Source organism: Camelina sativa, chromosome 20 (assembly GCF_030686135.1).
Source record: "Camelina sativa cultivar CO46 ecotype springtype chromosome 20, ASM3068613v1".
NCBI lineage: Eukaryota > Viridiplantae > Streptophyta > Magnoliopsida > Brassicales > Brassicaceae > Camelina > Camelina sativa.
This window is the reverse complement of record NC_141899.1, coordinates 9,815,135-9,838,328: the sequence shown is the minus strand read 5'-3', so window position 1 is coordinate 9,838,328 and position 23,194 is coordinate 9,815,135. Positions and strand designations below refer to the sequence as shown.

Here is a 23,194-nt window from a genome sequence, read left to right as displayed (position 1 = left end):
AAATTTTAGAAATGATTATAGCATTATAGAAATTTAATAAAACTTAATATACAATTTACATTTGGTTAACTCTGGCTAAAAACTATTTTAATATTTGAAATTTCTTTTATTTTGTTTTTTAAAGTTGTGTATTTTAATTTTAATTTTTCGTTGATACAGTCTCACTCATTATTAAATATATTTTTAATTATAATTTTCTATTATATTTACTCGTTACAACCATTAGTTCAATATTCTCAGTTAGAATCACTTTGTCATAATGATTTTTTTAATTGTACCTCTTTACCATAATTCTTCATTAAATATCTTATATATTTATGATATTTAAAACAATATTTTTTGCAAAGTTGTGTCTATTCTACATATTATTTTTTGTTATAAGTTTTCATTTTGATGGTTGTGTTTTTAGTAACAGTTTATGTTTAATGTTTATGTATTCAAATTTTTCTATTACATTCAAATAATTTTATAATATATAATTTTAAATTTTAAATTTTGTTTACTTTTTTAATTTACCAGAAAATTTTGGCAAAGGGACTCATGCCACAGCCAATATATACAAAGGTAGAGCCAACTTTGTTGCGATTCCTAGTTTCCTACTCATACAACAGACAAGTACATAGTACACTGGAAGTAACTCTTCGCCGGTAAGCAGTCCAGTCTATTATCTACGCTTTGCTTGGAACACTCTATTATACCAAATAGAATGCAAAACCATATGAAACAGATCGTATCTCTGCGGTTTAGCATGCCACAGAAAGTGCCGTTGCGCCTTTCTCACAGCCATTTGCATCTTTACGTATCTCTCTTCTGGTATAGACGACAAAATATATTTCAGCCTCGGGATGTCTTTCTCCGCAACAATGACAGAGAACGCGCTCCAATCAAGAACCTCGAAGAAAGGCGGCACAAAGTTGTCTGATATAATCACAGGGACACACTCATAGAAAATAGATTCAACCACCCTGGGGCTGTTGACCTCAAACCCTTTTGGACAGATGCAGTACTTGCTGCTTTTCATATGCTCGATGTAATTCATCTTGCTCGCTACACCAAACGGCATCCGACCGAAGATTTTCATTTCCGGGTCTTTGTCTTTCCAGTGCTGCAGCAGAATTGCACGTAGGTAACCGTGCATGCTTCCAGCGTAGAAAGCCAGGGTCCGCCTCTGAGAAGGCGGTTTCCCACCTAAATCACGGAGAGGATTTTTGGCAGCTCGGACATATGTTTCAGGGAGTGAGATGTCTCTTCCGATTTTGAAGCCTGCAGTTACATCTGCATTGCATAGAGCTTTAATGCAATGCTCCATGTGGTGCCTTGTCTCATATGGTGCCTGTTTAGTGAACACAAATTAAAAAGGTTATTCCCATTGATGAGAACAATCTGAAAAGTTTAGGAGATGCCTACCCAATCATGACAAGCGACAAGAAAATGATCAGCCCCATCGGTTCTATTGAAGAAAGGGTACTTGGCACTGATGTGCTCCGTGTATTCCTTAAGAAACTGGCGTAGGTTTGTGCGGTTGTGAGAGTTACGCACATAAAGCTTGAATTCTAGCATCCGTGCACTAAATGGCATATAGTACAAGTGAGCCCTTCTGGGGTCCTTTACAGTGTACTGCTTGTTTTCTTCCATCAACTTCATGAACCATCCTTCTGATGCATACAATCCCTTGAGTATTGGAGTATGGAAAATGGGGCGGCTTCCTTCCTTATATACATAAACTTTGAGCATCCGTTCCATAAGTTCGTAACTCCTGAGGTGTATAACTGAATCGGGTATGTCAAGATTACCTTTTATAAAAAGACACTACCAAACAGACCAAATTTGTGAACTAAACATATTATATGAACTCATGCTTCCATACTAACTTCCAAAAGGAAATTTCTATCAACTTAGGACCATATGATAAAGATGTTACAGTAGTAGTACTAAACGTTCATCTACATAGGAGTAAAGACACTACTGAGTATTTTTAAAAACTTGTGCATATAGCATTACTCTTTTTCTTAGCCAGCAACCTAGTTTAGAAGTAAGTAGGTCTATGTTCTGCAATTTTACCTCTTAAACATGGAAACATTACGGAATATTGGAGGGTAGAGTTCCCGTTCAAGTTTTGCAACAGGAGCATTCTCTATCTCTTTCCTTGCAGCTAATATCTCTTCATCTCTCCTAGAAGACCAACGCGGTCGCTACATTGGAAGCACAATCTTCTCAATTAAATTCTCACAGGTAAAAAACAAACTAAAAGGGACAGCTGCAAACTTACCAATGCTCGTGAAGTTCTACGATGCCTTGCTAAAATCCGATTCATCTCCTCTATTGTTGTCACAGTTTTTGGTGGAATGTCATACTTCTTCTTCTTCTTCTTCTTACTAACTTGCTTAGAAACTACCAGGGAACTATTTCCAGAAACAGGTAGCTTCCCCACCGAGGAAGCAGGACCAGCTATAGATGAACTTGCACTTAACATAGAGCTCTCCACCTTCTTCTGACTTTGAACCGACACCTTTTGCCCCTGTTGTCCATACTTACTAGTTGAAACTTCCGTTCTTTGCTTTACACTACTTTCAACAACTACTTGTTTAATGACATTGACACTATCCTTTGCATCTTCAAAGCTCTCAAAATCAACAGTTTCATCAAACCCTTCATCATCCTCTGTCTCATTCCTTAGACCAAAACCTGAAACATTCCCATTTTTCTCCATGACATGAATCCCCGAGCCTGCAGAATCCTCAGAAACGCTAACTGCAAGTGTGTTTCGTGACGGATTCATCATCTTATTGCTCTCATTAGGAAGTTTCAGCCTTCTGCCATCAGGCAACAGATATCTCAAAGCGTCACCATATGAAAGTAACAACAAAACATGAGTAAGCGCCACAATCCCAACCAGAATAGTCCATTTCCGAGTTCCACTTCGTGAATGTTTCCGGAGCTCAGATCTAACCTCCATGAGATGAATTACACAGAATCAAAATCCCATAAAACAGTAAAGTTCACAAACTTATTTTGCCGACACATTCAAGAAAACAAGAAAAGGAAAATGGAAAAAAAAACAGAAGATTTCTGATGATCTTGATCTTCAATTGCAAATCAAAAACTCAAGAGTAAATTGAAGCTCTTTTAAGAAGCACCAATGGTAGAATCTTTAGACGACTCCGATTCAAGTGCAGTGTCTTATTTGGTCTCTTTGACGACCATTGACATTTTTTTGGCCAACATATACTAATAATTGATTCTTAAAAAACCAAACCGAACCAGATCTGGATTACATTAATAAACCGAATTGTTGAAAATATTAAACCGAACTCAATAAACCGAATTTTTATAACCGGTTTGCTTAAAGCTAACCAACCAACCGGTTCAAAAGTCGCTCCACCATCACTGCAGTGTTTGTTCATCACAGAGGGTCAGAGAAAATCAAAAATTACAAAAGGAGTGAAGCGAATTCACCAGCTACGGGCATGTGCGTGTGCGAATGAATCTTGCTAATCAAACCCTAAATTCAACCAAATCGCCATGAAGGTGTTTGCACAAGCTTCTCTATATGCTTACAGATCCTATCTCCTCGTCATAGTCCTCTCCGTTTATATCTTCTGGCTCCGTCCCAGCACTTACCATCCCCAGCACCAAAATCTCAATCCGCAGAACGTAACTCGCTCGGAGTCTGAGACTGCGACGGAGACGAACTACATAATCCGATTTAAGCAGTACAAACCGGCGAGAAACCATCGAATTTACCTCGAATCGAAGGTCCGATCCGGTGGTTGGGGTTGGATCGAGAGGATTAACTCGGCGGCGAAGTATCCGACTGATTTTGGTGTTCTATGGATCCGGGAAAGCGGGAAAGAGGACGTGGTTGGAGAGATTGAGAGGCTTGAGATGGTTAAAGACGTGAACGTTGAGTTTAAGTATCAGAGATTTTTGCTTGGAGAGTCTTTTCTCGACGGGAAGAAACGTCCGGGGAAGATCTTTACTCCGATGTCTTTCGAAGACGGAACTGATTCCTCTGCAACGGCGGATACAAGTAACACCACGTTGAACTGGAGTAGACATCTTCTCAGTCAGGTGTGAGATTGTTTAAGTTTACATCTTCAGATATAATTTCTATTTGTAAATAGGAATCTACTGGAATGCCTGATTTTGTTATTAGGATCTATGTGTTAAATTTTGTTCATATCGTAAACTGTAAGTGAGGTCTTTTACAAGTTACAATTATTGTATTTTGCAGAAGACTCAAGTTACGTCCTTGTTTGGAGCTGATGTTCTCTGGAAGAAAGGGTACACTGGTGCTAAAGTCAAGATGGCCATATTTGACACTGGAATAAGATCTGACCACCCTCATTTCCGTAATATCAAGGTACCAAAGATTTCTCAAAGATTTTAGATACGAGTAGTGTTTAAAGCTGCTAGTTTTCTTTGATCTTCTACTTGTCTTGTTAAGCTCTGAAGCTGGTATTGACGCAGTAACTTTCAGGAGCGTACAAATTGGACAAATGAGAACACTTTGAATGACAACCTGGGGCATGGGACCTTTGTTGCTGGTGTTATTGCTGGTCAAAATGCAGAATGTCTTGGTTTTGCCTCAGACACGGAAATCTATGCTTTCCGAGTGTTCACAGATTCCCAGGTAATGCATGATCACGCAACAGATGTATTTTCTTATGTAGCAACTAGCAAGAGGCTTAACGTTCCTTCAACTAAACTAACTCATACATGATCAATTGATAATTTTTTTGTGTTTCCCCAATTACAATTGCTAAGATACTGTTGGTTACACGTTTGATCTTTATTTTTGTATTCGAGAAAGTATAGTTGCCATACACATGTTTTTCCCAGATATGCAAGTTAACTTAATCAAATAGGTTTTGATAAGTTTGCGCTCAGCTTGTTGCAGGTATCATACACCTCATGGTTTCTTGATGCTTTCAATTATGCTATAGCAACAAATATGGATGTATTAAATTTGAGCATTGGGGGACCGGATTACTTGGATCTGCCTTTTGTAGAGAAGGTAATTGTTTCGTTATCTCTTGGTTGAAGTTTGCATTATCCTGTTGGGTCAAGTGGTGGAGTATTTCTTTCGAACAGGTGTGGGAAATAACTGCCAGCAATATCATTATGGTGTCTGCAATAGGAAATGATGGGCCACTTTACGGAACTTTAAATAATCCAGCTGACCAGAGTGATGTCATAGGTGTTGGTGGTATTGACTATGATGATCACATAGCTTCATTTTCATCCCGTGGCATGAGCACCTGGGAAATTCCTCATGGGTACTGTATTTCTTTCCTGCTTCTACATTCCCTTTTACAAACTTTACAATCGAAGAAATAGAAATACAAAATACTTGTTTTTATGCAGCTCCTAACTTGAAAATTTTGTGTACAGATATGGCCGTGTCAAACCAGATGTGGTTGCATATGGCCGTGACATTATGGGGTCAAAGATCAGCACTGGTTGTAAAAGCTTGTCTGGAACAAGTGTGGCTAGTCCTGTTGTTGCTGGTATTGTTTGTCTGCTTGTAAGTGTTATTCCTGAAGCTAGAAGGAAGGATCTGCTCAATCCAGCAAGCATGAAGCAGGCGTTGGTCGAAGGTGCTGCTAAGCTTTTAGGTCCTAATATGTATGAGCAGGGTGCAGGAAGAGTTGATCTGTAAGTTAACTTCTCCATACTGATAATCACCATTGGACTCTTTATTTTTATTTTGATCTTATTTCCTTAATTTTTTAGTCTCTAACTTTTCAACTCTTTGTCAGGTTAGAATCATATGAAATTCTAAAGAGCTACCATCCCCGGGCAAGCATTTTCCCGAGCATTCTTGATTATAATGATTGCCCATATTCCTGGCCCTTTTGTCGTCAGCCACTATATGCGGGTGCCATGCCTGTCATTTTCAACACCACAATTCTAAATGGTATGGGTGTCATTGGCTATATTGAAAGTCCACCAACATGGCATCCTGCAAACGAGGAAGGAAATCTGTTGAGCATTCACTTTAAGTACCCAGATATCATATGGCCCTGGACTGGTTATCTAGCTTTACACATGCAGATCAAGGAAGAAGGTGCACAGTTCGCAGGTGAAATAGAGGGAAATGTAACTTTGAAAATCTATAGCCCAGCATCCCGTGGAGAAAGTGGGCCTAGAAGAAGTACATGTTCTCTTCAGTTGAAACTGAAAGTGATTCCCACTCCATCACGAGCCAAACGTATTTTGTGGGATCAATTTCACAGCATAAAATATCCTCCAGGTTATATTCCAAGGGACTCTTTGGATGTCCGCAATGACATTCTTGATTGGCATGGTGATCACCTGCATACAAACTTTCACATCATGTACAACATGTTACGTGATGCTGGGTACTATATAGAGACTCTTGGTTCACCCCTTACATGTTTCGATGCTCAGCAATATGGAACTCTTTTGATGGTTGACCTCGAAGATGATTACTTTCCAGAAGAAATTGAAAAGCTCAGAGATGACGTTATAAATACAGGACTGGGTCTGGTTGTGTTTGCTGAGTGGTATAATGTTGATACTATGGTGAAGATGAGATTCTTTGATGATAACACGCGCAGCTGGTGGACTCCAGTCACTGGAGGTGCAAATATCCCTGCACTTAACAACCTTCTCGCATCGTTTGGGATTGCGTTTGGAGACAAAATTCTCAATGGGGATTTCAGTATTGATGGTGAGCAGAGTCGATATGCTTCTGGAACAAACATAGTCAGGTTTCCTGCTGGTGGGTTTTTGCACACTTTTCCTTTACTGGACAGCTCTGAGAGTGGTGCTACACAGAATCTACTGCAAACTGGTTCATTGAAGGTAATGAGATACCAATTGTGTCTTGTATTTTTTTGTGATTGAATTGCGGAGGTTTTTTTTTTGTGATAATGCGGCTCTGTTTACAGGAAGACCCTGCTGTTCTTGGGCTTTTGGAGATTGGTAAAGGTCGAGTTGGTGTTTATGGAGACTCAAATTGCCTGGACAGTAGCCATATGGTCACCAACTGCTACTGGCTCCTGAAGAAAATGCTAGATTTTAGCAGTTCAAATATCAAAGACCCTGTACTTTTCTCAAAATTTGTGAAGAGATATTCTCCCGTAACTGTAGACGATAAACAACTGCCATCCCGAAGAACTGATGTAAATTTTTCAACATACTCTTCTGTGATCGGAAAGGAGCTAATCTGTGAGAGTGACTCCAGATATGAAGTATGGGGGACTAAAGGATATAATTTACATGTCGGAGGAAGGAACCGGAGATTGCCAGGATATCGTGGCATTGATTTGGGCCGAGGCTTGAATTCTACAGTGGAGAATACAAGACCAACGCGTTGGAGACCAGCCAAGGAAGGTGGTGAGCTTAGCTCTCACAGGAGCAAGTATCTTGGAGGCCTATTCAATAAAGACGAGGTAACTCATTTTACCTTCTGGTTAACTAATAGATTTTGTAAGAACCAAAAGGTTTATATTATTTTGCTCTCTATTTGCAGATTGACATACCATTTCTAGTTGCTACTCGGTGGATCGTACCTGCTGGTGTTGCAGCTAGTGGTAATATACCAAACCTTTATGGACATCTTTATTCTTTAGTCATATTAATCTTTTATCGCATGATCAAACTATCGATTCTTGTTTCAGACATAGGCTATTAAACATTTCTGATTATTCCGGTTGTGTGTTGTAGGAATTCTAGTGCTACTAAGTTTATGGAGATTCCGGCAGAAGAGGCGTAGACGAAGAAGAACATCTGGGTCGAATCGATTAGCCTAGCATGTAGCCGTTGTCTTGGTCCAGTCTATTTTTTCTTGTGTTGATTTAAACTGACCACCACAGAATGTAGTCTCACCTTCAATTGAATCAATTCCAAAGCTGGCAATTTTGTTTTAGGAAATCAATTTCTAGAAACTTCACTTCGAAAAGCAAAATATTAGGAAGGAGTTATAATACAACATTATATAATTCAAAGAATTACAATTTCTAAAAACTACTTATCAGAATTATCCAGGAGTTTATGAATTTGATTTTTCTGTTTTTATCCTTAACGTCTATTAGCCATCATGTGATCATATCCTATAACAAGTAATAAATAGTTTTATTTTGAGCTTGTGATTCTTCTTATTAGGAAATAAATATTTTAAAAAAAAAACATTTTTATGTGAAATACATCATACATAGATAACCCAAAATTAGTGTAATTAAATTTGAAATTCAAATACAGGAAGAGGCTGATATGGTCCCCAACCAGCCACCGCACCCATAAGGCTATATAACCTTACTATTTTACGTAAAAAGGGAAATTAGATTAGCCAATACGCACACATTCACTAATCACTACCAAACATCTGACCTATAATTCCTCCTCTATAAGAAAATAAAATATATATCGTTTGTGCTTAAAATTACAAAATAGAAAGTTTGGTCTAGCAGCTAAAGATTAAAATCATGCTAATTTGAAGAGGCTACATAGGGAGGGTAGTGGTCCTCCCTCCACTTTGGCCAGGTTTACCTGTCATCATTGGGGTTCGATCCCCATCTTCTTCATAGTGGGATTATATATGCATGAGAGGGCTCCACTGTGGATGCAGGGAATAAAATTAAAATCACTTAACATTGATTAAGATTATTGAAAATCACTTAAAAATGATTAGATTAATACATAGGCATTTTTGAACCGAAAATATACAATAAGTTAAGACGTAATGTACAATTTGATTAATGAGCGAGCATACTTAAAAAGCAAAGTGCATAAAAGTACTGAAAATGTAAAATACATATTATTGGCAATTTTTGGAAATTATTGTTTATTGATAAATGTTTTCTCCTTTTTATGTACTATTAAAAAAGTCAATGTTATTCGTTTTATTTTATGCACATAAAATTTGACTTTTAGTGATCGTCGTCGTGCACTGCAGTACTGCCTTTTTGTGTAATTGTCATTTTCATATCATTTAATTCGAATTAAGTTGCCTTTTTGAAAAAATTCTCCAGAACTAATGCACGAATTCCGGGGAGAATTAAGTTTCAATTAGGAAATTATATTGTTAAAATAATTGTATTACGAATTTTGTAACGTTAACGAAAGATTGACTTTAGTAGTAGTAGTAGTTATGGGTACAAATGCAAAATCCTTTACGTTACAATGATAAAGTGACGTCTTCCAAACAGAAGAGGTTTTACAACCCAACTCTCTCCTCTATACATTTTTAAATTTCCTGATGATGAGGAATTCGAAAAGAGCTAAAGAGAACTGACTGTTATAAAAAAAATAAACTTATAAAGAACTGACTTTTTTACTTATACTAGATGACAAACATTACAAAACACATAATTGTCAAATATTCAAAATAAATAATTTTAAAATTGGTGAAGAAAAAAACGAGGAAGACAAAGGTCAAGTGTGTGAAGTGTCTATACCTAAAATAAAAATACAGAAAGAAAAAAGCAACAAGGAAATTCCAATGGTTAATTTTTGTGTCAGCAATTCGAATAGTTTAAGATAACGACGACAGTGAAATGACAAAAGACATTGCAGAAAGAGTAAACGTAAAAAGTTGTAATCATTAAATTATCATAAATATTACGAAATATGAAAAGGCCAGTACAAGAAACAGAACAGAGAATTTATCTCTCTCCCTTCCCTTAAAAGTCTTTGTAGTATGGGGAGAGACACTACTTTTAATACGTCATTTACTTCTTCTTCTTCAATAGTCCATAGTCCCATACCATCTCTCTCTCTCTCTCTCTAGCTAAACCACATGGAGAAAAGAATGAAGCTCCGGGTTTCAAGAATGGTCCGGTCATCTCTAAACTCTTGCCGACCACGAGATCTCTACGACGTCGTTGAGACTAGTGCTGTTACAAGTCAAGCCACGTCTTCCGAGAGGTTCTTCGTTACCGAAGCTAAAACGTCCAAAACTCCAAGACCAAAGAGTCATCATCATCATGCTTTCTCTAGTCCTCATTATGCGTCATCATCGATATTCCCACCAAACCCTTTCTACGAAGAGAGCCGTTCGTTTCGAGATTTAAGGAAGAAGGTCAAGACAAACCGGAAGCAAAGATCATTGCAGTTTGGTTCTGATCCTCTCTTCGCCTCACGTTTTAAGTCAACCGGGTCTTGGTACTGGTCTTGCAGCGAGAAGGAGGAAGAAGAAGAAGGAGACAAAGAAGAAAGTGATGATGATGATGATTCATCAGAAACTCTCTTTTCTTCTAAAAGCTTCTCCTCGGACACTTCTTCCAAGGCAGAGAGTTTTGCGGTGGTGAAGAAGTCAAAGGATCCATACGAAGATTTCAGGACGTCGATGGTGGAGATGATTGTTGAGAGACAGATCTTTGCAGCGGCTGAGCTACAAAAGCTTCTTCAGTGTTTTTTGTCGTTAAACTCTCGTCAACACCACAAAGTTATTGTCCAAGTCTTCTTAGAAATTTATGCCACCTTGTTCTCTCCCTAGCTAGCTAATTTCTCTTATCTACTTTTTAACATCCTTTGCTAAAAAGTACTATTATGTTCAACCTTAATTCTTGCTTTTTAGTGTTTGGTTCCTATTTTCCACTAGATTTGCTTCTTCTTTTTCTGGTTATATTTGTCTTAGCCTTTCTCTGTATTTTTGTTGTCGTGAACCACATTGAGTTAACTTCGAATGAAATTGGACCAACACTCAGAACAATAATCGGTTACTGTGTTAAACCGACAGCGACCAAACTTGAGTACACTTAAACCATAAAAATACAATTCAAAATTTGTAAATAGATTTGAGTTAAACTTTTTCAACTTCTTATAAGAGATACAGTATTGTGAATATCAAAACTAAAGAATTAATAAAGTATAAATGACAATGATACGAAAGTCATCTATATGTGAAACTTTCAATCAAAAATAGAAATTTCGCCAAAACTTATGTGCAAAATAGTATTTATCTTAACGTTATAAGCTTGACAAAAAATGTCATATTAATTAGCTTTAAATTAAAGGCTTTAATCATATAGGCTAGGTAACGTTGCCACAAGATTTTCATTGCTATTAATATTATAGGTTATAAGATTAAAGAAGACTAGGAGGAGTGTCAGTCCCGAGTCCCGACCTTGACAATCCATGTATTATGTATACATAAACGAGACTAATCTTTTTTTTGTTGTTCCTTTTCTGTTTGTAGTATACGTATGCATGTTTTTTTACTACGTATCCCGACTATGTTTTTATACTACGTATTTTAACACAAATTTTTACGTTTCAGAGTCCCGACGGGGATGTCATCGACTGCATCAGGCGAGAAGATCAAATAGCCTTCCGCCATCCGCTTCTCAAAAACCATTTACTTCAGGTTAATTTCCCGCCCTTCTTGTTTAACATACCAATTATGAATGTGTTATATTTGACGTGGAAAAATTAATCATGTTTTTGTTATTTTTCGCCTTGTTTTGTAAAATAATTATACAGGAAACACCAACGGACATGCCATATACGGTAACATATGGATGGCAAGTCTGGCACAAGTCACAAGACTCATGAGGGATCCATCCATTCCAGTACGACGGCTAAGTTCTCATCAGAACCAGACTATCAGTTCTAACGCCGCGGATTAGTCACCAATGGACATGACTCATGAGGTACGTAATTTGATCTGTTCTCGTTTTGGTGGGCTTCTCATTTTTTAAAATTTGAATTTTTATTTTCTGTATTTTCGTAGGTTTTTCTTTTATTTTACTTATATTTTGCTTCTATATTATTTATATTTTGCTTAACTTTTTCAAATTGTTTGCTTATTTTTTAATTGTCTAAAAATATTTTCATTAATTACCCTATTTTAATATATATATATATATATATATATATACATTTTTGAAGTATATTTTGGATTCTACCCTTTTATTTGTATTTATTTAAAAATATATATACATTTTTTAAATACATGTTGGGTTCTTCCCTTTTATTTGTATTTATTTAAAAACTTATTTACAATTTTAATCCCTAACAAATTTCTAAAAATAGCATTACTTCAGATTTTGTTTCCTAAATATTTTACATTCATTTCAACTAAAAAAGCTTACAGAATTCAATATGAAAACAGAAACTATGATATATTTAACCATACTAATTATATTGTGTTTTAATTATAAAATTTTGTGGTTAATTAAATATATCATAGTTTAACATTTAAAGTTTAACAAAATAAGAATCAAATTGTTGTTTTCTCACCGGCTGTGATTGCTCGAGGCGGGTTCTCTGATATATTTCCAGATTCTAGTATTCAAGCATATCAGTTGGTGAATTTAACAACTTCCATTTTGTTGATTGCCATTTTGTTAAACTATGATATATTATATATGTTGAACAATTTAAAAGAAAACAACAATTTGATTTCCATTTTGTTTCCTAAAAACCTGTGAGCTCTGATTTTTAATGTAAGAAGAACTTCGATTCACATTTATTTAAATATTATAATTAATATATAAAAACTTAATAAATTTTAAAATATTACGAATATGTAAAATTAAAAAAGTTTAGAATACTATATAATATGGTTATATAGTAGATGAGTTAAAAAGAGAACATGTTGGAATTAATAAAATATCATTAAATTTGTGCTAACGCATGTTAAATCCTTATTTTATTATTTGTCCACTACTTATATTAGAATATTTGACATATAAAATTAAATTGATTTAACTAAGATTGTGTAAAATAATTAAATCATTAGGAAAATATGACTTAATCACAGCGTATAAATTACTTCTTATGTATTTAGATCCCTTATTTTTTTTTTAGTAATTAAAAATCAAAATATAATCTCAAACACTAAACATAACAAACTAAATATAACAAACAAATGGTCATGACGTGTATTGCAAGTTAAAAAGTTAATATAAAAAAATAGAGTTATTCCTCTATTTACAAAACATCCAATATTTAATCAAGAAATATAACATAAAATATAAATTATAATAAAATTAATATAAACATAAAATATATAAAAAAATTATATGCACGCGGTGTACCGCATGTTAAAATCTAGTTCTTTACAATTATCTAACATCTTACCACTCACGGGCTAATCAAATCCATATATTTTCGGAGACACCAAAGTCTATCTCACCATTAAGATGTGGAAGGCTAGATTAATTATTCATATTATTTTATTTTAATATTAATCAATAAATATACACAAATGTAATGTGAAAATTTCGGAGTTCGTGAATGGGTGTCGTCCTTAACATAGCGTCCTCAAAGCTGTTTTATCATAAAACTTTTATGATATCTGGACAACGGTTATGGAAAGTTGCGTATATGTGCAACATAAAAATTACATTCTCTCAAATGGGCCGGGATCGAGTCCCGGCTCCTGCGAATGTAGAAATTTGGCTAATGGACCGGCCAGTTGTGGCCCAATGGTTGACAAAAAAAAAAAAAAAATTACATTCTCTCAAAGTTCTAGCCACTTTAAGATTTCATAATAGAAGGAAGTCACCCTGATTCCCATGTGAGATGAACTGATGAACCACAATCGCATGTTCCGGTTCTCCATAATAATATTTGGGGTGACTTCCTCATATTGTGAGATTTTGAAGTGGCTGAAACTCATTTTCGGATAATACAATTTCGATGTCACTATCCCACAATATAAGAGTAGAAATATTAAGTCATCGAAATTGTACTATCATAAATGAGTAGATCCCACAATATATGAGTAGAAATATTAAGTCATACTTTTGGCAAGTTGTAAATCACTTGACAAAATTGATACGAAAAATAGTTATGGTGTCCAAAATCATAAACTTTGCTGTCATTTATTTATTTCAAGCCACCAACCAATAATTAAATTTTAAAATAATGATTTCTAATTTTTGTTTTAAATTGTAACATAATGATTTCTAATCAGTATCCTAAGTTAAATGCAAGATTTAATTCAACTAAGTTAAACCCGCGCTACGCCGCAGATATTTTTTATTTTTATTATTTCATACAAATCCAATTTATAAACTTGTAATTGATCTCTGTATTAAATGAAACTTTATGGTTGATTATATGGTCGCTTTTATCGGCACAACCAACCAAAGCTAAATATCTTTTAAAACATTACATACTATGACTACTCATATAAGTAGTTTATCACTTTCACAATCGTTCAATATTTGTTATTAAATAAAAATTTTCATTATGCAAACATCGACTACATAAAATTTTGGTTACTATGATCTCTCTACTATGAAAATAGAACTAATACATGCCAATTATAAAGTTATTTATATTTTATTTTATACCTCACCAACTTAATTACATTCCGCTTAGTCTATATTTCTGATTTTTCTACAAAAAAAAAACCCTATATATCATACTTATGCATTGATTACCTTATATATGATATATATTTTGAAAATTACCCTATTCTTTATTATGAATTTTTTTAAAACTCACTTTCTATTGTTGTAAAAAGACAAGTTCTGTCCGTCTTCACTTCAAAATAAAATTACATATTTAAATTAAAAAATATATCATAAATTGTATTTTCATGATTTAGATTACCATTTCAATAAAAAAACGTTTAGAAGGAAACAAACATTAGGGTAGTTTTGAAAAACAAATATTGTAGATAGTTTATTACAAAAATCTCCTTGGACCAAAATGGTTGCCTAGAGTTTTAATAACTCATTTATATTGTAAATATTGTTAGAATGATTTTTTTTTTAGTTTTGGTTTTAAAAGATAGTTTCATCGAGTCAATTAGATCAGTTGATTAAATGGTGAGTTTAAGAGTAACCACAAAAGACAACACATAAACTTCAAGAAAACAACAACATTTAGAGATAATGAAGCAAAGTCCACTTATGATAGCACTTACTAACATTTACGCTCCTGCCAAAGAATTAGAAGCATCACTCTTTAAACTTCAGAGCCGCTCCCTTGTATAAATCAGAGCCTCTACTATCGTACTCATCCATCTCCCTTGCTATTTTACAAAAAAAAAAAAAAAATTAGAATAGAAACAACATATATAAACAGAGGAATAAGACTCATCATAATAAATTAATACCTTCTCCAACGCTGATTTGGTCGTGGTCACGCAAATGAGAGCATATCTGCTTGAGACGTGAGGCTGAACCAGAGCTGCATATGACCATTACTGTCTTACCATTTGAGCTGACCACTTGACTTTCGAGCTCGGAACTACCTTCACCCTTTACCTGAATTTGTGCCTTTACTAAAGGTTTATAATGCTTGATCCATGGACTCCTAAGAAACTCATGAGAACCACCACCGTGTCTTCTGTTACTCCGATGTTCAGGTTGTTTACATTAACCTTCTGCCCGAAACCATCATGAAGAACCTTGAACTAATTGCCAAATCATATAGACAAAATAAAAATTTCAATGAAAAGTGATATTACAACTTCAGCTATAATTTTTTTTTAAAACAATGTCTTATACATGTTCTTGAGACGGTTTCCTACCGTTGCTACCGAACCTCGTGGATTCGGATACATTGTCCTTCTTCCCGAGAGCACCAAAGGAACTATATAACTGATCTACGAATGAAGTTTCCATAGATTTAAGATATAAACTATGCTTCTCATTAGCCCATTCGGTATACATATACTCTTTCCCCGCAGAGTACTGCAACAAAGATTGATCAGAAACTCATCAGTTAATTACAAAAAAAAACGAGTTTGTCACAAGTTTGTCATCAGACGAGTACACCCCTCAATATTCTTTGTAAAAGGCTAATCTATAACAATCTAATCATCTCTATAATGAAGCATGAACATCAAAAGAAAGTAACTACTTCGTTCTCCAATGCCAAATTCATCAACAAGACTGTGTAAATCGAACAATTTTAAAACATATGTTCCACAATAATCAACACAAACAAAACTAATTCCATAAAAAAACGTAATACCGCCATTAAAAACGAGGAATTGGGTTATGCAACCATCTCTTTTATTATTCCAACGGCGATGATTTCTAAGGTGAGAAAGAGAGAAAGAGTAAATATACAAAACTATGTGGAAGAAATCTACTAGTATAATCAGATCCAAGAAAAAAACATAATTTCCTTAGTTCTAATCTACAACAACGAGGAATCAATACAGAAGAATTATCTTGGAAACAAAACCCAATTTGATAAGAAGCACACAAACAAATTTAGCTGTACTAGTTGGTTAAAAATTTTAATTGAGGTGTCAACACCAACTTCAATATTGAAGCTGATGTGTCATGTTCTGGAGAGAAACATTCAAGTTTTATTATATTGATAACAAAACATTTTATTTAAAAGATGAAAGCATATTTTATTAATAACGCAAAGGAACTGGAATATTTTTTTCAACAACTACTACCAAAATTATTATGCTCTGCTTTTAGTATTCCTTAGACCCTAACAAGCACTTGAATTTCTAAAAACTAACAAAGATGTCATCTACCAATAAAGAAACATCTCAACAGATAAGATATGGCTAAAAAATAAAATCTAAAAAAAATCAAACTTGTTCCAACTCGGAAACAGTCTTCAGGTTACCACCAGAACCTCCCTTGATGCTATCTTCATCATGGCTTATGGGTTGGTACCACTTTGCAAAGATCAAATAAACCACAAAATCGATAGCAGCTAATGTGGCAATCAGAAAATAGAACCGATCCATATGACCTTCGTTTAGATTTTCCGGTATCCACCCGGGGCTATGCTCACCTCTCTTGGTTATAGCCATAACAATATTAACCATCAAACTGCTCACGTAGTTACCTAATGCCATCGAAGCCATACACAACGAGCTTCCTAAGTTCTTTAACCCGTCTGGTGCTTGTCCACTAAAAAACTCCAACTGTCCAACGTACATGAACACCTCACTCGCTCCCACAAGCACGTACTGTGGGATTTGCCATAAAATGGAGAGCTCACTCTCTTTTTGCCCCGGGACTATTTGTTTTAGCCGTTGGATCTCTGTCAATCCTGCAGCCACCATTGCCATTATCCCTATGATCAGCCCTATCCCCATCCTCATAAGCTCCGTGGGTCTCACGTATGGGAATATAACGTGGCGGTAGAGCCCCGTCGATAGAAAGACGCTGAGTATGTCGAAGACGGACATACTCGCCGCAGGGATGTGAAATTTCCCTATAAATGCATCCATCACATCACCTTGCTCCACAAACAAAGACGCCATTTGTGTAAAGATCACTGAGTAGATTATAGTGCATAGCCATATTGGAAGCAACTTCATCACACATTTTGCTTCCTCTACTTGAGTCACACTGCACAACCTCCATGCGTTGCTCCTTGTCTCATTCCTGGATACAGCAATATTCATAAATTAAAATATCAGAATCATGTGAATCATTGATGAAATATTTTGTTTGGATATATGGTTTACCTATCACTCTCTGTAATCACTGCTGCTCTGTCCAAGAAGACAAACTTGGAACTGTGAAATATCTTTCGACTTCCTTTAATGGCAGATTCAGGACCTTCGAGTTCATACAACTCCTGGGGGTTTCCCGGACGAACAACACTCCACTTTCGAGCAGTGGCCACGAAGACTTGCGCCACACGAGGCAACGGGTTCCCACATGGCTTGACATAACGATATTGTTTTGTTGGGGCCAGAAAGGCTACCAACGCGACAATGGCAGAGCCTAGTGACACCAAGAAGCCTTCAGTCCACAACCCTTTATCCTCAAAATACACAAGGATTGTGTTTGAAAAGAGAGCTCCGACGTTGAGGGCAAAGTAGAAGTAGCTAAAAAACGCAGCTTTGGAGTTTTGATCATCATCAAGCTGGTCTGCACCAAAGGTAGCCAGCGTTGGCTGGTGACCGCCGTATCCAAAAGCTACAAGATAAACAGATAAATAAAAGATAGCAACTCCGAGTGAAGAAGTAGGGTTACAGACAAGGTTCCCATCGCCACAACCTCGTGGTTTGATCAAGAAAAACCAAGAAACAAACGAGAGGAGGCCGACACCAATAACGAAGATGACTTGGAAGATCGTGCAAGTCAAGTAACGACCCCAATAAGAGTCGCTAAGAAATGCTCCCACGAGAGAAAACATGTAAACTGTTCCGGTCCACTTGCTTACGTTGTTCGCAGCCTCTGCATTACCTTGTCCCATAACACGTGTTAGGAACAACACCAGGTTTACTCCTACCCCAAAGAAGGCCAAAGTCGCTAACCCTTGATTTGCTGTTCAGTATTAATGGTAAATAATTACGTAAGACTATTTGTAACTCATACAAAAAATAATGTAAACTTTTGTATAATTTACATGACATACCTAGCAAAATGATTGCGTTTGTCCAGCCACCCTTCTTCTTCTCCTCTTTCTTCATCATCTTTTTCTGAAGGTCGGAATCGTTGGATGTATGAGACACCACACTTTGATCATCATGCACCTCTACCACTTCAGCAACACCCAAATTTGTTGCACTCTCTCGCTCCTTGCAATAATAATAATATTACAGTCAAATAAGATTTTCAAAAACTATTAATTAATAATATTTGTTAATTCAGAGTAGTGAAGGTTTGTTTACATACATTTAGCTGAGCAGCGTCACCATTATTTCTCGGATCCATAGAGGCCATTTTAGGTATCTGTACAAAATTTAGATTTGATTAAGTTTCCATTGAAGAAGATGCGCGTCTATATGTATTAACTTAACTTGATATAGAATTTTCATATATGATGCAAGAAACCAAAAAACAAACCCTAAAACAAATCCATGTATAAGAAATGTTGTGTATCAAAATATAACCTTTTTCGAACAATCTCCGGAGAAGGAGAAGACGTTGTGTCGACGTTGAGAACTGGCCGGAGAAACACTGTCGATGGAGAGAAACTAGAAACACCTTTTGTCATTTATGGTTGCAAGGATTAGTGTTTTGTAACTTTCTCACGGTTTTTGATCAAAGTGAAATCGATCGAGTAGTTTAACTCAGATCAGCAGAGAGAGCCAAAGTGATTCTAACAATGCAAAAAGCGTAACTAAGAGAAGAAGCTTTTGTGGTTCTTATATAGAGAGAGAGAGAGATCAGATAATATATGAAAAGTTTATAGCCTAATCAAGTCGTTGAGATTGTTTTGTGATACTGGCCCTACAAGGCTACAAATATTACTCACCTTGAGAAAATATGGGAGTAAAAGCTTCGAATTTCTTGGACAACAAAAGACTTCTTCATTTCTTTTTATTTTTAATTATTTAACAAAATGATTTTCGTTTTAAATGGAATATATATATTGATCACAAGATTACTCCTAAATGGTAGAATTAAGTTTTGGTATTAAGTAGCTCTTTGAACAAATTGACCCAAATTATTGGCAGAAAAAGGAGGATTTGACTGAGACTAGAGGTCTTTTGGTCCCAAACTTCTTTGGTTAATTTACTCACTTTTCCTAAAAGTACTCTAGTTTTTCCATTATATTTATTTTTCTTCTAAACATACAATTATACAAATGACAAAATTATCAAAAAAACATACAGTTTTAAAATTTTAAAATTGTAAGTAATCAAAATAAACTAATTTTAGTCATTAATGTCGTATATAAAAGGGTAAACATTATTAAATTTTAAATTATATAGGAATTTCAGAATATAGAATTTAGAAATATTTGCTAATTGATTGGTAGTTTTTATTATACACCAGAATATACTAACTAAAAATATTAGACCGACGTACCAAAATGATGAATATCCAAAATGTGAAATCTAACAGTAATCTTTTATTCTCTCATATAGTATATTATGGTCTTCGATCATTTTTTTTTTACCATATTATTCATTAAATGTAGATATATTAAATATAACATTGATTTATAAGATGTAGAAGCTTTGTGCCATGCGAGTGCGAGCCATTTTTTGAATTTGTGTTGGTCAGCTTTTGGCGGCGCCGGAATGGTGCAAGGACCGTCCGATACAAAGTTAAGTAACCCGGCAATTTGAGTACCTATCATTGCTCATCTGTAAAAAAGAAAAAAAAAATCACAAAACAAAAATTGAGAGAAAGAAAACGAGAAAGGAGTAGATCGAACAACAACTGATAGATAGATCCTAATTCTCATCACAGAATTCGATTAGGGTTTGCGAGATTCGATCATCCGGTCTGTACATACCTTGAAAATTTTTGAATCCTTGAATCCTTTTGCGAACGAGATTTGCGAGATTCGATCCGAACTTTCGATTAGAAATTGTTATATAGTGTTAGGCCCTTTAAAAAAAAAAAGAGTGTTAGGCCCCTTATCAAAAAAAAAAAAGTGTTAGGCCCAAAACAATAGGCCCAAGTCAAAATAGTAACATTTACATTTAATTAGGTTAAGTCGGTAACAGTGGATGTCACTTTGTTGGCGTGGGAAATTTGCGTCAAGTTTTAAAACAAGAACTATAAGATATCCCGTGTTTAAAGCACGGATCAACCTTATTTTCAATTGTTCTGTACTCTATTAGTCTATTTGAATACTAATTATTTTATTTTATTTTTGACGTATTATTACAGTTTTATATTGTTTGTTTGTTGTATTTGCATCATTATTTTGTGAGATATAAAATATTAATTTTAATATTATAATTGTGAGCAAATAAAAATTATTAATTTATCATCGATATAAATTTAGTTTTACCAACCCGCCAATGTAGAAATTAAAACACACATTTTTCATAGATTGAGTGATATATTTTTGTTTTTAAAAATTCAAATCACAACATATGCAGAAAAAATTCTGCATTTTATTAATCATAAGTATTATATTAAAATTCCAAACAATTGTAAATAAAATAAAATAAAGATGACAGTAGAATCATAATTGAAATCTTAACAAAATCTTTGAATTTAGTTATTAAAAATAATTATATTGTATACTTGGTTATAAAATCTTAGTTTTTAAAATTCTGATTGGTTTATATTTTTTCAAAAAAAAATATTTACTAATTTTGTTCATAATTTATTAGAGAGATAAAATATATATCTATATTTTTAGTTTTTTTAATATTTGATCTGTGAGTGTTTATTTTTTAGTTAATTATATTTATTTAAATTGATTAATTAATTTTAATTAAGTTTTTCTAATGGCAATTGTATAAAAAAATTTACACATTTTAAGGTTAGTTTTATATTTGTACTTCCCAATTAATATAGTAGGATTAATCTAGTAGGATAATGTCAAAAAAATAAGAAAATAATGGGAAAAATGTCAAAATATCATTAATTTATTCAAATTGGTGAAACAAAAGTACAAAATTTACACTTGGTGGATTAAATATCTAACTTTTATTGACTTTCCAAATAAGTCATGATTTTTTTTTTTAAACACAGATTCCAGTTGATTTTGTCAAATAAAACATGAGTTTGAATTTTCAGACGCAACAATTTAACGGTTTGATTATTTATTAACAAATTCTTTTAAATTGTAAAATTTATAATTTATTTTAGAAATTCAATTTGAGTAAATACAGTTGTTTCTTTTTTTATAAGACGCAAACATTGAGTAAAGGACATTGATTTGTAGGTATTAGTCAAATTAGAGCCAAATAAACTACGGTTAAAGGTCTAAGCCAAGTTGAGAAATTATACTGCTTGAGTTTGGATCTTCCTCCAAGCGCAAGAGCTAAGTTAAAACACAGACATGAAATCTAAATGGACAATTCTCAAACGTTCACTCTGCATCAACTAATGTTTGCTTTGGGACACTTTATTACATGAAATGTCAGAAACTATGGGATTATGATTCTCTCGTCCTCTCAGAATTTGAAAACCATTTGCTATGTGTATCCGAGTTCCTTGAGTTACCCCTTTGACCTGCGGTAAAAACAAACCAACAAGACATTAGACATGAACTGCTCTGCATTTTGCTGATTTGATTGATTGATTTTCTGCAACTAATATATACAGATTCCATGACTTGTTTCAACTTCTTCTGCTATAATATCAAATTATCAAACGTGTCCTAATAACAAAGACTATGCTTTTTCAATAGCCATCTCATAATTCATTGACACACATTCCCTAAAGGTCCGAAACGATGTTGAGCTTAAAGAAGCTTTCGGACACCCCTAAATGAGTTAACCAAGAAACAAATGAGAGGAGGCCGACACCAATAACGAAGATGACTTGGAAGATGGTGCAAGTCAAGTAACGACCCCAATAAGAGTCGCTAAGAAACGCTCCCACGAGAGAAAACATGTAAACTGTTCCCGTCCACTTGCTTACATTGTTCGCAGCCTCTGCATTACCTTGTCCCATAACACGTGTTAGGAACAACACCAGGTTCACTCCCACCCCAAAGAAGGCCAAAGTCGCTAACCCTTGATTTTCTGTTCAGTATTAATGGTAAATAATTACGTAAGACTATTTGTAACTCATACAAAACTTTTCTATGATTTATATGACATACCAAGCAAAATGATTGCGTTTGTCCAGCCACCCTTCTTCTTCTCCTCTTTTCTTCATCATCTTTTTCTGAAGGTCGGAATCGTTGGATGTATGAGACACCACACTTTGATCATCATGCACCTCTTCAGCAACACCCAAATTTGTTGACCTCTCTCGCTCCTTGCAATAATAATAATATTACAGTCAAATAAGATTTTCAAAAACTATTAATTAATAATATTTGTTAATTCAGAGTAGTGAAGGTTTGTTTACATACATTTAGCGGAGCAGCGTCACCATTATTTCTCGGATCCATAGAGGCCATTTTAGGTATCTGTACGAAATTTAGATTTGATTAGGTTTCACTGAAGAACACGTCTACATATATATATTGACTACTAACTTGATATAGAATTTTCGTATATGATGCAAGAAACCAAAAAGTATATATGAATGTATGTGGTAATAAGCAAACCCTAAGACCATTGCATATTGTATTATTTCATGGATCAAAATATAACCTTTTTCGAACAATCTCTGGAGAAGGAGAAGACGTTGTGTCGACGTTGAGAACTGGCCGGAGAAACACTGTCGATGGAGAGAAACTAGAAACACCTTTTGTCATTTATGGTTGCAAGGATTAGTGTTTTGTAACTTTCTCACGGTTTGATCAAAGGGATTTAATCGAGTAGCTAGTTTAACTCAGATCAGGAGAGAGCCAAAGTGAATCAAACAATGCAAAGCGTAACTAAGAGAAGAAGCTTTTGTGGTTCTTATATAGAGAGAGAGATCAGATAATATATGGAGAAGTTTAGAGCCTGATCAAGTCGTTC

At 34.7% G+C, this 23,194-nt stretch overlaps 3 protein-coding genes, 1 long non-coding RNA gene and 2 pseudogenes across 11 annotated transcripts; 2 read left to right on the top strand and 4 right to left on the bottom strand.

The window, feature by feature from the left end:
• Positions 1-479: 479 nt before the first annotated feature.
• Positions 480-3,676, bottom strand: LOC104736036 (putative glycosyltransferase At3g07620). The gene is made up of 4 exons (XM_010494740.3): positions 2,270-3,676; positions 2,062-2,192; positions 1,408-1,756; positions 480-1,333 (listed from the first exon to the last, which is right to left on the bottom strand). Exons 1-4 carry the CDS (start codon positions 2,954-2,956, stop codon positions 665-667), a joined length of 1,836 nt encoding a protein of 611 aa, XP_010493042.1. The 5' UTR covers positions 2,957-3,676; the 3' UTR covers positions 480-664.
• LOC104770338 (subtilisin-like protease SBT6.1) lies at positions 3,399-7,902 on the top strand. 6 transcript variants are annotated; one of them, XM_010494742.3, is made up of 10 exons: positions 3,399-4,071; positions 4,235-4,363; positions 4,481-4,633; positions 4,901-5,017; positions 5,095-5,279; positions 5,395-5,658; positions 5,763-6,831; positions 6,918-7,421; positions 7,502-7,562; positions 7,696-7,902. In XM_010494742.3, the coding sequence occupies exons 1-10, from the start codon at positions 3,523-3,525 to the stop codon at positions 7,779-7,781; spliced, it is 3,117 nt and encodes a 1,038-aa protein (XP_010493044.2). In that variant the 5' UTR covers positions 3,399-3,522; the 3' UTR covers positions 7,782-7,902. The 6 variants fall into 6 exon arrangements, with proteins under 6 accessions (XP_010493044.2, XP_019097328.1, XP_087362124.1 ...); XM_019241783.2 differs by having other exon boundaries at positions 3,931-4,071; positions 4,891-5,017; XM_087505998.1 differs by having other exon boundaries at positions 3,931-4,071; positions 4,471-4,633.
• Positions 7,903-9,624: 1,722 nt separating this feature from the next.
• LOC104770336 (transcription repressor OFP8 pseudogene) lies at positions 9,625-10,569 on the top strand (annotated as a pseudogene). Its single transcript, XR_015593606.1, has one exon. The product of XR_015593606.1 is annotated as a transcription repressor OFP8 pseudogene (transcript).
• A 4,155-nt stretch (positions 10,570-14,724) lies between these two features.
• Positions 14,725-16,143, bottom strand: LOC104770335 (cold-regulated protein 27-like; annotated as a pseudogene). The gene is made up of 4 exons (XR_015593607.1): positions 15,907-16,143; positions 15,438-15,623; positions 15,044-15,343; positions 14,725-14,959 (listed from the first exon to the last, which is right to left on the bottom strand). The product of XR_015593607.1 is annotated as a cold-regulated protein 27-like (transcript).
• A 128-nt stretch (positions 16,144-16,271) lies between these two features.
• LOC104770333 (protein NRT1/ PTR FAMILY 7.1) lies at positions 16,272-19,077 on the bottom strand. Its single transcript, XM_087505997.1, has 5 exons — positions 18,755-19,077; positions 18,537-18,593; positions 18,277-18,439; positions 17,378-18,185; positions 16,272-17,294 (listed from the first exon to the last, which is right to left on the bottom strand). The coding sequence occupies exons 2-5, from the start codon at positions 18,582-18,584 to the stop codon at positions 16,487-16,489; spliced, it is 1,827 nt and encodes a 608-aa protein (XP_087362123.1). The 5' UTR covers positions 18,585-18,593; positions 18,755-19,077; the 3' UTR covers positions 16,272-16,486.
• A 2,353-nt stretch (positions 19,078-21,430) lies between these two features.
• Positions 21,431-23,194, bottom strand: LOC104770332 (uncharacterized). Its single transcript, XR_015593605.1, has 5 exons — positions 22,883-23,194; positions 22,639-22,695; positions 22,384-22,541; positions 22,200-22,303; positions 21,431-21,788 (listed from the first exon to the last, which is right to left on the bottom strand). It is a non-coding gene; the product is annotated as an uncharacterized LOC104770332 (long non-coding RNA).